The following is a 13,527-nucleotide window of genomic DNA, read 5'->3' as shown; positions in this document are numbered from 1 at the left end:
TAGGTATGCACTCATCATGATCCTCCTGTGTCACACTGCCGAGTTCTGTGACCATAGGTATGCACTCTCACAGAGCCTGCTATTCTTGTAACCTGTATCTTGATGAATTTTACAAAAAGACATCTGGCTCTTACCTCATCTTGCAAGGTAGCAAACTCCTCAAGAATGTGACCAAGTTTGTCTCTCTGCCGAGCCCTGTTATGGCCATGGATCTGAACAAGACTACAAAATGGCTGCAACACACAGACAACTTAGTAACTGTCAACGTAACTTTCTTTATCCTAAAGAAACGATATGCTAAATTCTTATATCTTCTTTAGATGCATGTAGAGATATGTACAATTACACTGTTGACACTTCTTACACAGGTGACCATTTTTAAAGACTTCAATATCAGAATTTATAAATAGGTGGGAAAAGATAGCTTTTTGTGAAGTATGACTTCCTATGGCAAAAGTATACTCCTTCAATAATTGTCCTGCATTTTCTTTTCTACTTATTTTAAACTAAAGTCAGGATTACAATGCTAATGTTTCTGTGGTAGTTGAATCATGGCTCTACCTCTGGCTCTCCTATTCCTAAAGACCTAAAACACAGCCTCCTGTAAAATCTGAAACACTATACTAATCCGACAATAGACATGTATGGTGAGCAGCCTGCATTTAGGAAATGTGACTAACTTCTCTGAAGCATAACAATGCTTGTATTGGTGAGCTCTGACAGGCTGTCTTTGGACTAGCAACTGTTTTAGAAGAGTTAAGAGTTACAGGGTGGGCATCTCTCATCTGAAAACTCTAATAACTAGATAGATAGATAAAATAAATAAGTAGAGGATAAATAAATCAAGACAGAGCCTGCTGAAGCTCAGGGTGGACTTGAACTCACTGTGTAGCTGAGGGTGACTGATCCTGAAGTTGTGATCCCCTGCCCATTTCCTGAGTGTTAGGACAAAAGGCATGCATCACCAAGTCCAGTTTTCAAAAAACCTTCTGAACACTAAAACCCCCATACTTGAGAATATGCTAGATTTCAGGTTTTTGAAATACAGATACTCAACCCAGAAATTCTGCACAAATATTCTAAAATCTGAAACATTTTTAGTCCGGGTATTTCACATTTCACATAAGTGATGCTCAGCAAGTATTAGCATTTCACTCTTTAAAAGAGTTAATTTTCAGAAAGTAAAGCAATATACCTGTAATAATAAAATATTACAGAAATAAAATCCAGTCTTCCTAGTCTTCCACCATATAATACTGCCTCACACTCACACGTGCATGCACACACGCATGCAGGCAATAGAGTTGGCCCCTAAAGAACTTCCTATTGATTATCCTCAGAGAAACGTTTATATAATGAAGTGAGAGAAATATTTATATAATTAAATAAGGACTGGTAACTTAATCTACAAGTCTGTATATTTTTCCAAACTGAAGAAAGAAAAGTTTGCAACTTTATTTAAACTAACAGTCTTAATTTACACAGAACCCTTTTCATTACGGCAGTACCATGCATGATAAGCATATAGGAATGTTACAAAAACATTTTTTTAGGTCAAAAGTGAAGCTTGTATGTCCATTTATAAAGTATACTTGGGAGCAAGGGCTTTCCCAGCCAGGAGTAACAATGTCTCATTTCTGTCCCTACAGATAGTGGTAGGTATCTGAACCTGCAAAGAGTACAGGCCATAAAGCCACTCACTCAAGCAGTAAGGGGGGACAGAAATGTTAACATAATCACTAGATATAAATAAGAGATGGGGGGAGTATAAGTGAATATGAAAGAACTGTGCAGCATAATTTGTCAAGTACCCATCACAACAACCCAAGTTGAGTTCTTACCCGAACACAGTGAGTAACAAAGGAGTCGATACAGTCCTTAGCCTGGTGATTATTATATAGGCAACACCTGCAAGATAATATTCATATCACTAACATCAAACTATGTAGCTTAGGCAAAAGAAGCAGTGATTACTACAGATGCTGCTGACAGAGTAAACGCAACCAAATCCATGACTGGGTTGAAGAACACTAGCATGATGTTAATCGTTTCATATTCTTGTGCTTTGCACACATGTGTATGCACACAAGTGTAGTAAGACTAGGACACCCAAAGCCCATGTCTCCCTGGCCTTCCATCACTTATTCTATAATACTATCCTCAGAATCTACAGAGTCTCCTAAATCAAGATGCAGCCTCATTTGCAAACAGAAATTGTACATACACCACCACCCCATGCCCCTGGACTTTCTCTCCCAGTGAAGTGCTGTCCCTCCTCCTCACCTGACTGCCCCTTCCTTGAAGTCTTTAAGGACCTGCCACCTGGTCCTGGAGCAGGAACAGAGGCTGAAAGATACTAGGACTTTAAAGACAGAACATGCAGAGATAGCTTAGATGTGGGATCTAAGGCAACCAAGGAATAGCAGAAGAGACTTTCTCCTGGTGCCTTGATGGAACTTTGACAGAGATGAGCAATCTCAAAGCCTCAGAGAGAAGCAGAACTCTGACCATAACAGAGAAGGACAGGGGGCCAAGAGGGAGCCAAGTAGAACACAGGTACAAGGCAAGGGCTAGAAAGAAAAAAAGAAAGACAGGAGGAAGGGAGGGCGGGAGAAGCTAGAAGACTCTGTCTTTAATTGACAAATAATAAAATTGGAATGAAAACTCTCTCTGGCTCTTTAAATGATCTTCAGGCTGAAATCTAAATAGCTGAAAGATGCTCACAAACAACCTTAAGGAAAGACAGAAAGCACTCCCTGACAACAGCAAAACCTGATGTGACATGGATGTCACAAAGTGTCACAAAGAATATCTGTAGGTGATCCAAAGACCTAGGGCATCGGCTATGTGTGCTGCTGGTTTGTGTAAACCTGACACAGCTGGCGTCATTTTGAAAGATGAAACTGCTTGGGGGAGCCCCACACCAGGTCGGCCTGTAGGCCTTTTCCAGCTCACTGAGGGTGGTGCCACCCTGGGCTGATCCTGTGTGCTGTAAGAAAGCAGGCTCAGCAAGCCAGGGGAGCAAGGCAGTGAGCAGTATTCTCCAAGTCCTCAGCATCAGCTCCTGCCTTATTCTGCCCTGGTTTCCCTTAAGTGATGGAATGTGACCTGAGAGTTGCAAGCTGAAATAAACCCTTCACTCCCGAAGTTATTTTGGTCATAGTGTTTATCAAAGCAACAGAAACCCTAATGAAGATAATGTAAAAGGAGAAAAGTGAAACAATAGCTAAACAAGCAGTAATATGGAAAATGATGCGATTCGTAGACAAGCCTGGCTGAAACCATGTTGACTATTCTGGTGAAACTCCTGAAATCTCGAAAAGAAACCCTAGTGAGCCAGAGGAAAATTTTGAATCACTTACAAAGAAGAGAGAGAGAGAGGTTGAGAGAGAAAGAACATTAAAACAGCATGTGGTAGGATAGAACCCAGGGTCCTGTGTGTGTGAGACACCAGGTCTACCTGTAACCCCAGAATTTGAAAGGCAGAGGCAGGAGGAGCTCTGTAAATTCAAGGATGGCCTGGTCTACATACTGAAATGCCATTACAAACACACACAACAAACCAAGAACATTACTATTGAGCTCCTCCTGCAACCTGGTATCAGTTGTCCCTTGGGACAATGCAGGTTCACAGCAGCAGACCTTATAGCTATAGGTTGCCACACTATGAACTTGGCCCTACAGCTGATTCTCAGGATGCATGGTGACCATTTGATAAACCTATCCCTTTCAGGTGACTCAGAACCCACAGAGTAGAGGGGGGGATACAAATCCTGCAAATTGTTCTTGGACCTCCTCTTGCATGCTGTGGCACAGGGCTCATCCTCTGAACTCCAAGGAACTTTTTAACACCACAGGCAATAAATGAAAGCAATGTTCCCAGAGGACACAGGGTCAGTTTCCTGAAGGTCTCTACCCACAATATCTGGTGTCTACTAGTAGGGTATAATCTTTTCCTGCTATCCAATGTCTTGTGACAACCACAATCAGTTGTAGGACTCTATTGGGAGTCATGACCCAATGTGAGAAGCTAGGGACTTGGACTAAAGTAGCAGTCACTGTTCTGAGCTTTCCTACTCTGCATAAATCTGCAAAGACAACAGGAGTAGTGTAAGTACTGATGTGCAGGTCGCAAGCAAGTCTGACGGAACAGGCACGTACGCAAATATAAAGTTATAAAACTCTAAACTAGCTACGAGGCAAATAAAAGAGCAGCAATGTAGAGTTTAGGTGATAAAGACAGGCTTATCACGAAGGGAAGGTAAAATCCAAAGGAAAAGAGGCAAGCACTTTACAGACAGGCATGCGAGCACCTGAACGGAGGGCTCTGAACATGCTAGACATGTAACACTGGGTAACATGTAACACCGAGTAACATCTTCTGCAAGGTCTGTTATGAGTGCCAGACTACCACAAAATCTCATATATCAAGGGTAGACTATGGGAAAATTAGCACCATTTATACTGTTTATTATTTATTTATTTTATTTTTCAAGACAGGGTTTCTCTGTGTAGCCCTGGCTGTCCTGGAACTCACTCTGTAGACCAGGCTGGCCTTTAACTCAGGGATCCCCTTGCTTCTGTCTTTGAAAGCTGGGATTAAAGGCGTGTGCCACCAACACCTGGAAATTTACAGTGTTAAGTAGCATTAAGTCACTTCACCTTGGAAAGCAATTTGACAAAATGAGGTTGAAGATGCATGTAGATTTATGACCCAGAATTATGAGTATGTAGCTCACATGCACAGAGATATATTGAAAGATATCTAGACAGCAGCAATTAATAGCAAAAAACTTAAAGACATCCAATTGTAGAGTAGCAAAATAACCACAGAATGTTGAAAGTGTGAACTTTCAAAACTTTTAAGTTTTGCATCTATCTGTTAGCATCTATGTGTTATCTGCACATGACTGTAATCCCAGCACTGGAGAGGTAGAGGCAGAAGGACTGAGAATTCAAGCCCAGCCTAGGCTACATGAAACTGTTTGAAAACTACAAAACACAGAAAAGAAAGTTTTACATAGATATCCTGTGAACAAATATTAAAATTCAAATAAGAAAAATAAATGAAAGTGGTAAGTGTTATGTAGCTTTAAAAGAATGGCCTAAGCTGCAGACGAGGAAAGGATGCAGGCAGGAGGAGGAGGAGAGACAACAGCAGAGGTTCTCAGAGCAGCTTCAACTTCCCCGCTCCGGGAGAGGGGGCTTCACACACTGGGGTGAGGGTGAGCCAGCTAGGTGGTAACCACCTCTGGTCTTAGCAATCTGGAAGCAGAGGCAGAGGCAGGGGGATCTCTGAGTCCGAGTGCAGACTGATTTCCATGGTAAGTTCCAGGACAGCCAAAGCTATATAGTGAGGCCCTGTCTCAGAAAACAAACCAAATCCTAAGATTTGCCCTTTGCCTATTTGTTCTCTGTCACACACACACACACACACACACACACACACACACACACACACACACACACACACACACAATCTGACTCTCATACACAGTCACACACACAGTCTCATACACAGAGTCTGTCTGTCTGTTTGTCTCTCACACACACACAAGCACGTGCGCAGCAGCAGACAACAGACATTTTCTACTATGACATTTTTCTTAATATTCTAACTCAGAAATATGTATTTTCCATGCTATTCATTTTAATATATGATACATTTAGTATTAATTTTAAATTAAATAAAAATACTTTTAAAGTACAGTTTTAATTTCAAAGGGTACCAATCTATAGGTTTGACCAATGTGAACGCAAGCTATTAGCTTCTTTTATTACTTTTAGAACAAATAGCATAAGAACTGCTGCTTCCATTTAAAAAAACAAAAATCTGGAAAAAACAAAAACAAAACAAACAAACAAACAAAAAAACCCACTGGCTCAGCATTTAAGAGCACTGACTGCTCTTCTTGAGTTCAATTCCCAGCAACCACATGGTGGCTCAGAACCATCTGTAACGGGAGTCAATGCCCTCTTCTGGTGTGTCTGACAGCATACTCACATACATGAAAACAAACAAACAAAACCTGTTTCGGGAATATTTAAAAAATGAATCTACCCAGCAAACCCCATTTCCAGCCAGGCGACATTCTTGAGCCAGTGCAGTCCAGACATCAGCATGTCCCGGCAGGCTCTTGTGATTTTCTCCCAGCTATTTACAACATCTCACTCACATGCAACTCTTTACACACCCCTACCATCATTCATTTAGATAGTGCCTAGGACCCTATAAGTAAAGCATAACTCTTAAGGCCTCAATATCCAATCAGATTTATATAACAATAAAATCACAATTTACAAGAAGCTAACACAATAAATTCAGAACCAAATAAAGACAATATTCTAACCCAATTAATCTATTTTGTAAAAACTTTTCCTTGGTTGTATGAGCACCCAAGATCTGCCTCTTCATTATCCTCTTCAAGATGAGAATGCTGCTTCTTTAGGAATGTGTAGAAGGAAGATTCAGCAGACAAAAGAGAAAACCTATGAACTGGCAGACCTGTTTACCACCACAAAGAAAAGCAAAAAAGACAACTTGTATCCTACCAAAGGCAGATTGAATGTGGCAAAGCAGTCTAAGGAAAAAGTACCTGTATGTGTACTACAACATTAACTTCCTATAATCTACAGTGTTTACATATGGAAGAAAACCACTCCGATAGAGGTTAGGGAGCAAAGGATATGAATGAGCAATCCAGAGGAAACTATTTTGGCCAATAAACACCCTCTCCAGATAATGTGAGAACCATCACTTGTCAAAGGGGAGCTCAACAACTCCTAATGGTCATAATGTTCCAATGTGAGCTTTTATTTCTTCCTACATCAGTATTGGATAAAGTGGAAATTTTATAGTTTTTTAGAATTCAATCTAGCTCAAACTATACAAGGGGCTGAAGAGATGCAGGAAGAGAGCTTGCTGGGCAAGCATGATGACTGAGTTCTAATCCACAGGACCCACATCAAAAGTCAGGCATGCTATCCATGTTCCCAGTGTTGGGGTAGAAGTCTGGAGGAGTAAAGATAAGACACTCTCTGAGGCTTGCTGACCACTAGCCTAGACAAAATATGGAGAGCACCAGGTTCAATGAGAGACTTTTTCACAGGGATAGAGTAGAGAGCAACAAAGGATGGATGTGTGCTACTCTATCTCTACACACACACACGCTCATATACCTGCAGATATATATGTACCACATTCAGGTGGGCACCTGTGTACACAGACATACAAATACAAAGAGACAACATTCCACAAAACTTTTACTTTAGTAGCTCTATCTCTATATTTTGTAACACAGTCCTATTATGAAATATGTGGCAGCCATTTAAAAAGTCAAAAGATCATAAATTTGGTACAAAGAGTAACAACAACAAAAAGTTGTTAGCTGGAGAGATGGCTTAGCAATTAAGAGCACTTAACTGCTTTTCCAGGGGTCATGAGTTCACATGGTGGTTTTACAACCATCTGTAATGGGATCTGATGTCCTCTTCTGATGTGAATAAAGACAGAATACAAATACACACAATATATACACACACATATACATATTTATTATGTATATTATACATTGTATATTATAATTATACCGTATACACATATAATTATACATTTACATATAAATATATATGTGTGTGTATACATACACACATATAAATTGTTCTGTCTTTTGAGACAGAGTATGATAGCTCAGGTTAACCTCAAACTTGCTAAGTGTCACAGGCTGGCTCTAAAATTACTATTCTTCTGCCTTAGCCTTCTCCATGCTGTGATCAAGGGCATATGTAGTATCTAACAAAAATTTAAGATGAGGCTTTTATCTTTCCTTTTACATTCTTCTGTATTCCTCTTACTTAAATGCATTTTTTAAAAAGGTAAATTAGGGCTGAGATGGCTCAATGGGTGAAGATGATTTCTGTGCAAAACTGGCAAGCTTGAGTTCAATTCCACACATAAAAATGTTGAAGACAGGCTGGAGTGACAATCAATGACTACATGTGCTACTTTCGCAGAGGACTTGGGTTCTGTTCCTGGTACCCACATCACATAGCTCTGTGTAACCCTCAGATCTGGCTGCTCTGGTCTCCGAGAACAACTGCATGCATGTGGTTCATATAAGCCCACAAGGCCAAAAGGTACACATACATAAGAAAAATAACAAAGCACTTTTTATAAAGGCTGAAGAAGACAACTGACTCCACAGAGTTTCTCTCTCTATGTACCCTATTCAATCACTATGTTGCCAACTTTGAATTGTCTCTCCCATGTTCTTCATGCTGAGTTCACCCATCTGTGTACACAATTACCTGCTCTTTCTCATCACCAGTTTTCCTCCTTTTAAACAAGGCACTCAACATTCCAAGTTTCCCTCTTAAAAACCTGAGTAGCTCCCACTCAGCATAAACCTTATCTGAGCATTCAAGATGCACGAGTGTTATCCTACACCATCTACCCTGCCCTTTACTTCTTCAATAAATACTTACTGGGTGTTTACTACATGCCAGCCTCAGTTGTAGCACCTAACATTGTGTTTGTGAAGCTTGTGTTCTAACTGGAGAGAGCAGCATAATATAACAAAGCAGGGGCTGGAAAGACAGCTCAGCGGTTAAGAGCACTGACTGCACTTCTGAAAGTCCTGAGTTCAATTCCTAGCAACCACATGGTGGCTTACAACCATCTGTAATGAGATCTGATGCCCACTTCTGGTGTGTCTGAAGACAGCTACACTGTACTCATTTATAATAATAAATAAATCTTAAAAAAAAAAAAAAAAAACCAGCCGGGTGATGGTGGCGCATGCCTTTAATCCCAGCACTTGGGAGGCAGAGGCAGGCGATTTCTGAGTTCGAGGCCAGCCTGGTGTACAGAGTGAGTTCCAGGACAGCCAGGGCTACACAGAGAAACCCTGTCTCGAGAAAAAAAAAAAAACAAAAAAACCCCAAACAAACCCAAAGTTTTAACTGGAGCAAGGTACCCAAGAAGGCACTCACAAGGGAGACACTGCATAGACTAGGTAGTGGTTGCAGAGCAGTGTCCCCCACCCTTCACCCTGTGTAAAGAGCAGCAGGGGAGAGAACCCGCACACTTCCAAAACAGCAGGAAAGCCAGCCTGACTGAGGCAAACAGGACAGCAAAGCAGTAAGATGAGGCTATGGGTGCAGGACAGGCAAGGGTCAGAGCAGAGGACACCAGGCCGTCTAGGCGGAGTCACAAAGACCATTGCTTGTACAGTGAACATAAGCGGTGACAGCTGCCATCTACAGTCTCCTGGGACAAACTCTCAGGTTCCTTTGTCCCTAGGAGGAAATCCTGAGGTTGTCACCTACACTGTCTGCAGCGCTTCCTACAGAACTGAACAAACATGCAGTGGGGTACACACATGGCCCTGAGCTTCTTCCTTTTCATGTCCTACTGGCCTACAACACACTGCTGGCTTTTCCTGGCAAAGTCTCTAAATACATTTACTTAAATACTGATCTCAAGATCTATTTCCAAGAAACTCAGAAATTGAAAACTACCACACTTTTTATGTGTCGTGTATTAAATTTATTCAACAAATCATAGTGAGAAAGTGAAAGTACTAGTTAATATTTTATGTATGAAAATACATTTCATATTCTCATGCTTTTACAAATGCTGGGTTCTTTGTATGAAATGAAGACTCCATGCTTTCCTCTGTTGGAAAAAAAAGCCTTAGTCATCTCTCAGAAACCAGCTCAGATGATGGCTGCATGCCCTCACCCAGCCTCTATAACAAGGAGAGCTAGCTGAAGAAAACTGACACATCTATACAGAGGCTGGTCCTAAGAGGTCTTCATCTCTAAGAGCTGCTGAGTACTGGACATTCACAAGACACAAACCTAACACGTTTGGGAACACTTACTTGGGGGAGAGCACCGGAGGGCTGACGAAGGACCTAAGGGCATCTTTCACCATGTCTTGCATGAGATGAGTTCCAAAGACCTTTTTGTTATCCACGAGGAAAGTTGTCTTAAAACAAGAATTAGACATATTAGTGCACTACTGCTACTGCAAAATGCAGCTATCACCACTGACAGACACAGCACCTGTAAAGACTAGAGTGTAAAGGACTTAAAATGCAAAAACAGCGAGATACTTTATCTTACAAATCAGTTTGTAAATCCTTTTAATTTTTGTGTTATGTGTCTGAATGTCTATCTATGCACCACACATATGCTTGCATGTCTATGGAGGTCAGAACAAGGAGTCAGATCTTCTTGGATGGGTGTTACAGATGGTTGAGAGCTGCCATGTGGGTTCTGGGAGTCCAGTCAGGTCTGCTGGAAGAGCAGCCAGGGCTTTGAACCACTGAGCCATCTCTCCAGCCCGCATTAACCTTTATTCAAGGTGCATTTTGATACAGGTTAAATAGCACATAAAAGTGTAACTACCTCAAGTCAGGAAGGATAATGTTGAGCTGAAGTAGTGGGATCACAACAAACCTCTGATAAAAACAATGCCCATAATGCTACTCAGTTCTTTGGTGACATCATTGGCTTCTCAGTAAAAGTTTGTATCTTGGAAGCCTATATACAAGTAGACTTATTTAACTGGCTGCAGCAACCTATCAACCCCTTGCCAACACCACAGTGCAGTGTGGGATAGTCCTCGCCCTCTCATCATTCTTTGTCCCCTTCAAGATTGGCTTTGCTCCTCGAGTTCCTTGTCCTTTACACACAGTTTAGACTCTTGACAGCTACACCAGCTCACACTGTCATTCTCAATGATATTACTAATTTATAGATCGATTTGGGGAAAAGTAACAACTTAAAAACATCAATTCTTTCAGTTTATAAAAAAATTTATGTCTCCAATTATTTGGAATGTTTTTGGTATTTTCCACTGCTATTTTGCATTTTTAGAAGACAGATCTTTAAACAAAGGTTCTTAAGTATATGCCTAGGTTTTTCATTTTTATGCTATTACACACAAGTACTTTTAACTTATTAAAACAACTCTGTCTCCTGAGAGGCTTCATCTAGCAGCACAGAACAGATGCAGACAGAGACCCATAGCCAAGTATCCAGCAGTGCTTGAGGTATCTTATACAAAAGTGGGGAATAGAAGTAAGCTGGCTGGAGGGTCAAAGACACCCCAAGACCTACAGAGTCAACTATGGGCACTGACAGAAAGTGAACCACCAACCAAAAAACACACAGGGCTGGGCCTAGGCCCCCTACACATTTGTAGCATATGTGCAGCTTAGTCTTCATGTGGGTCAGCTATCAAATGGAGGCCGTCTCTGACTTAGCTGCCTGCCACTGGATCCCCTGCTCCTAACTGGACTACCTGGTACGGCCTCAGCGGGAGAGGATGCACTTACACCTACTGTGCCTGGATGTTTCAGGGTGGAGTGGTACCCCCAAGGGGGTCTTCACCTTCTCTGAGGAGAAGAGGGGGTAATGGGATTTTTAAGGATGGGGCTAGGAGGAGGGGGGATTCAGGGCCAGATGGGAATTGGTGACAATTGGATTGTAAAGTAAATTTTTAAAAATATTTTAGTTGGGAGCAGAAGAGGAAATACACATGACCCAAGTCAGAGGATAGCTGTGTGGTTCTGGGCATGGAACAGGCGTCCAGGTGTGCATGACAAACACCGTCACTCACTGAGCCATCTCACTGGCACAATAGCACCATTTTAACACTATTGATCTCTCATTGTTTACTCTAGGTATCTGGAAATAACTTTTTATACAGATTCATTAATTCATCCATTCTTTCTAGTGAGTTCTCTGTAGACTCCTTGGCATTCTGCATGGAAAGTCTGCTGTCTTTATGTAAGTCAGCTTTTCATCCACACGCAGTAGCCCTAGTACACTGGCTGCCGCTGCAGTAACAGTGAGGTAAAGGGGTGAGAGCGTGACTGCCCAGCCTCACTGCCTTACCAGTCTCAGGAAGAATGCGGTTCATGGAATGTGTGTTGATACCTGCAGGGTTTTCTATACAGACCTTTTACTAAGAGTGTTATTTTCAACTTATGGTCTGGTTTTTAAAATCATAAATTAATGTTGAATCCTATCACATTTTTCTTAATTTACTGAGATTTCCAATCAGATTTTAAAGTACATAAACTTTCAAATGCTGAGTTCCACTGGCTTTCTCAGGACTAACCCCATTGGTTATATTGTAATTATTCTTCTATATACTACTGGCTTCAATTTCATATGGCTTGCTTTCTGTGATGAGGGACACTATTCAGTAGTTCCCTGTATTTATGATATTAGTTTGGCTATTTTACTGACTTAATGTTGGCCTCAGATCATAAGTGTTTTGTCTTTTCTAGTTTCTGAACTGGCTTAGAATCTTCATTGTTGGAAAGTTTTTGACTATTAATTCAATGTATTTGAAAGATTCAGGGTTGTTCAGGAGCCTATCTTTAAAGCAGTATGTTCATTTCGTCTAAGGACTTTTCTAGTTTTGTACAATACCCTCACACTATTCTTATAATTATCCATACATTCCCATTGCCTCTAACCAGCCTTCAGGTACACTGGCTTTCTCTACTGTTTGGTTCATATCTTACTGACTTCTGCTCTGACCTTTGCTATTTCCTTTTCTTTCCCGCTCAATTTGCTCTTTTATTTCTTAAACTGGAGGCTTAAATGACTAATAATCTGTCTTGGTTTTGAGTATGCTTCTGTCTATATATGTGGGAAGTAAGCACATGCAGGTAGAGGCAACCTCAGCTGTTGCTAGCTGACCAGCAGCCCCCACCTTTCACTTGGCTTCTGAAGAATCCAGGTCTGGTCCTCGTGTGTACAGCAAGCACTTTACTGAGCCATATTCACCAGCCTAGCACAGCTTTTCAACTTTAAGCAGTGCTCAATACTGAAGCTAAGGCCTTTAGCTGTACAACACACATTTTCGTGCAATTTTATTTTCTCCTCCCTCTCCTTTTCTATTTTGTTTGAGTACACATGGATACATGGTTTGCACGTGTATGGGTACACATGTACACACATATGTACATGTATGTGCACACAAGTGGAGGCCCAAGGTTGATAGCAGGAATCATATAGGATCACTTGTTCTTCCACCTTATTCACTGAGAAAGGCAGGGTCTCTCAATCAAGCCCAGAGCTCATCAATGTGGCTAGCCTCGCTCCAGTTTGTTCTGGGGATTCCCTGCCTCCACCTTCCAAGGCTGGAATTATAGGCAGGACAGGACACTCAGTAATCTTGTGAGCTCAAACAAAAACAAAAACAAAAACAAAAACCTGTGACTTGGGAATTACTTAAATGTGTTATTTAATTCCCCAATATTTAAAGTCTTTCTCCTCCTAGCTATCTTCATCCTCCTACTTGACTGTAAGCATGGCCAGACAGTTATCTGTACAATCCTAATTGTTACAGAACTTCTGAGGTTCACGCTGGGGCCCAGCAGCACACTTGTCAGTACTTCAGTGAGTGCAGGACACAGCTCAGGAGCACAGTACTACACATCAAGTGCAGGACACAGCTCAGGAGCACAGTACCACACATCAAGTGCAGGACACAGCTCAGGA

The 13,527-nt window shown here is 41.3% G+C and overlaps 1 protein-coding gene across 4 annotated transcripts in view; it reads right to left on the bottom strand.

Annotated features, from left to right (window-relative positions):
• The window catches only part of Naa35 (N(alpha)-acetyltransferase 35, NatC auxiliary subunit), a 55,874-nt gene that overhangs the window by 10,126 nt on the left and 32,221 nt on the right, over nt 1-13,527 (bottom strand). For all 4 annotated transcript variants that reach the window (XM_031359498.1, XM_031359499.1, XM_031359501.1 and 1 more), the window contains exons 14-16: nt 9,885-9,991; nt 1,842-1,908; nt 135-233 (exon numbers count right to left, since the gene is read on the bottom strand). In XM_031359498.1, the coding sequence (XP_031215358.1) occupies nt 135-233; nt 1,842-1,908; nt 9,885-9,991 (273 nt within the window). The remainder of the gene's footprint in view (nt 1-134; nt 234-1,841; nt 1,909-9,884; nt 9,992-13,527) is intronic.

Source organism: Mastomys coucha, unplaced genomic scaffold (genome assembly GCF_008632895.1).
Source record: "Mastomys coucha isolate ucsf_1 unplaced genomic scaffold, UCSF_Mcou_1 pScaffold7, whole genome shotgun sequence".
In the NCBI taxonomy this organism is placed as follows: Eukaryota; Metazoa; Chordata; class Mammalia; order Rodentia; family Muridae; genus Mastomys; species Mastomys coucha.
Note: the sequence above shows the minus strand (reverse complement) of the source record. Positions and strands in the feature narration are given on the sequence as shown.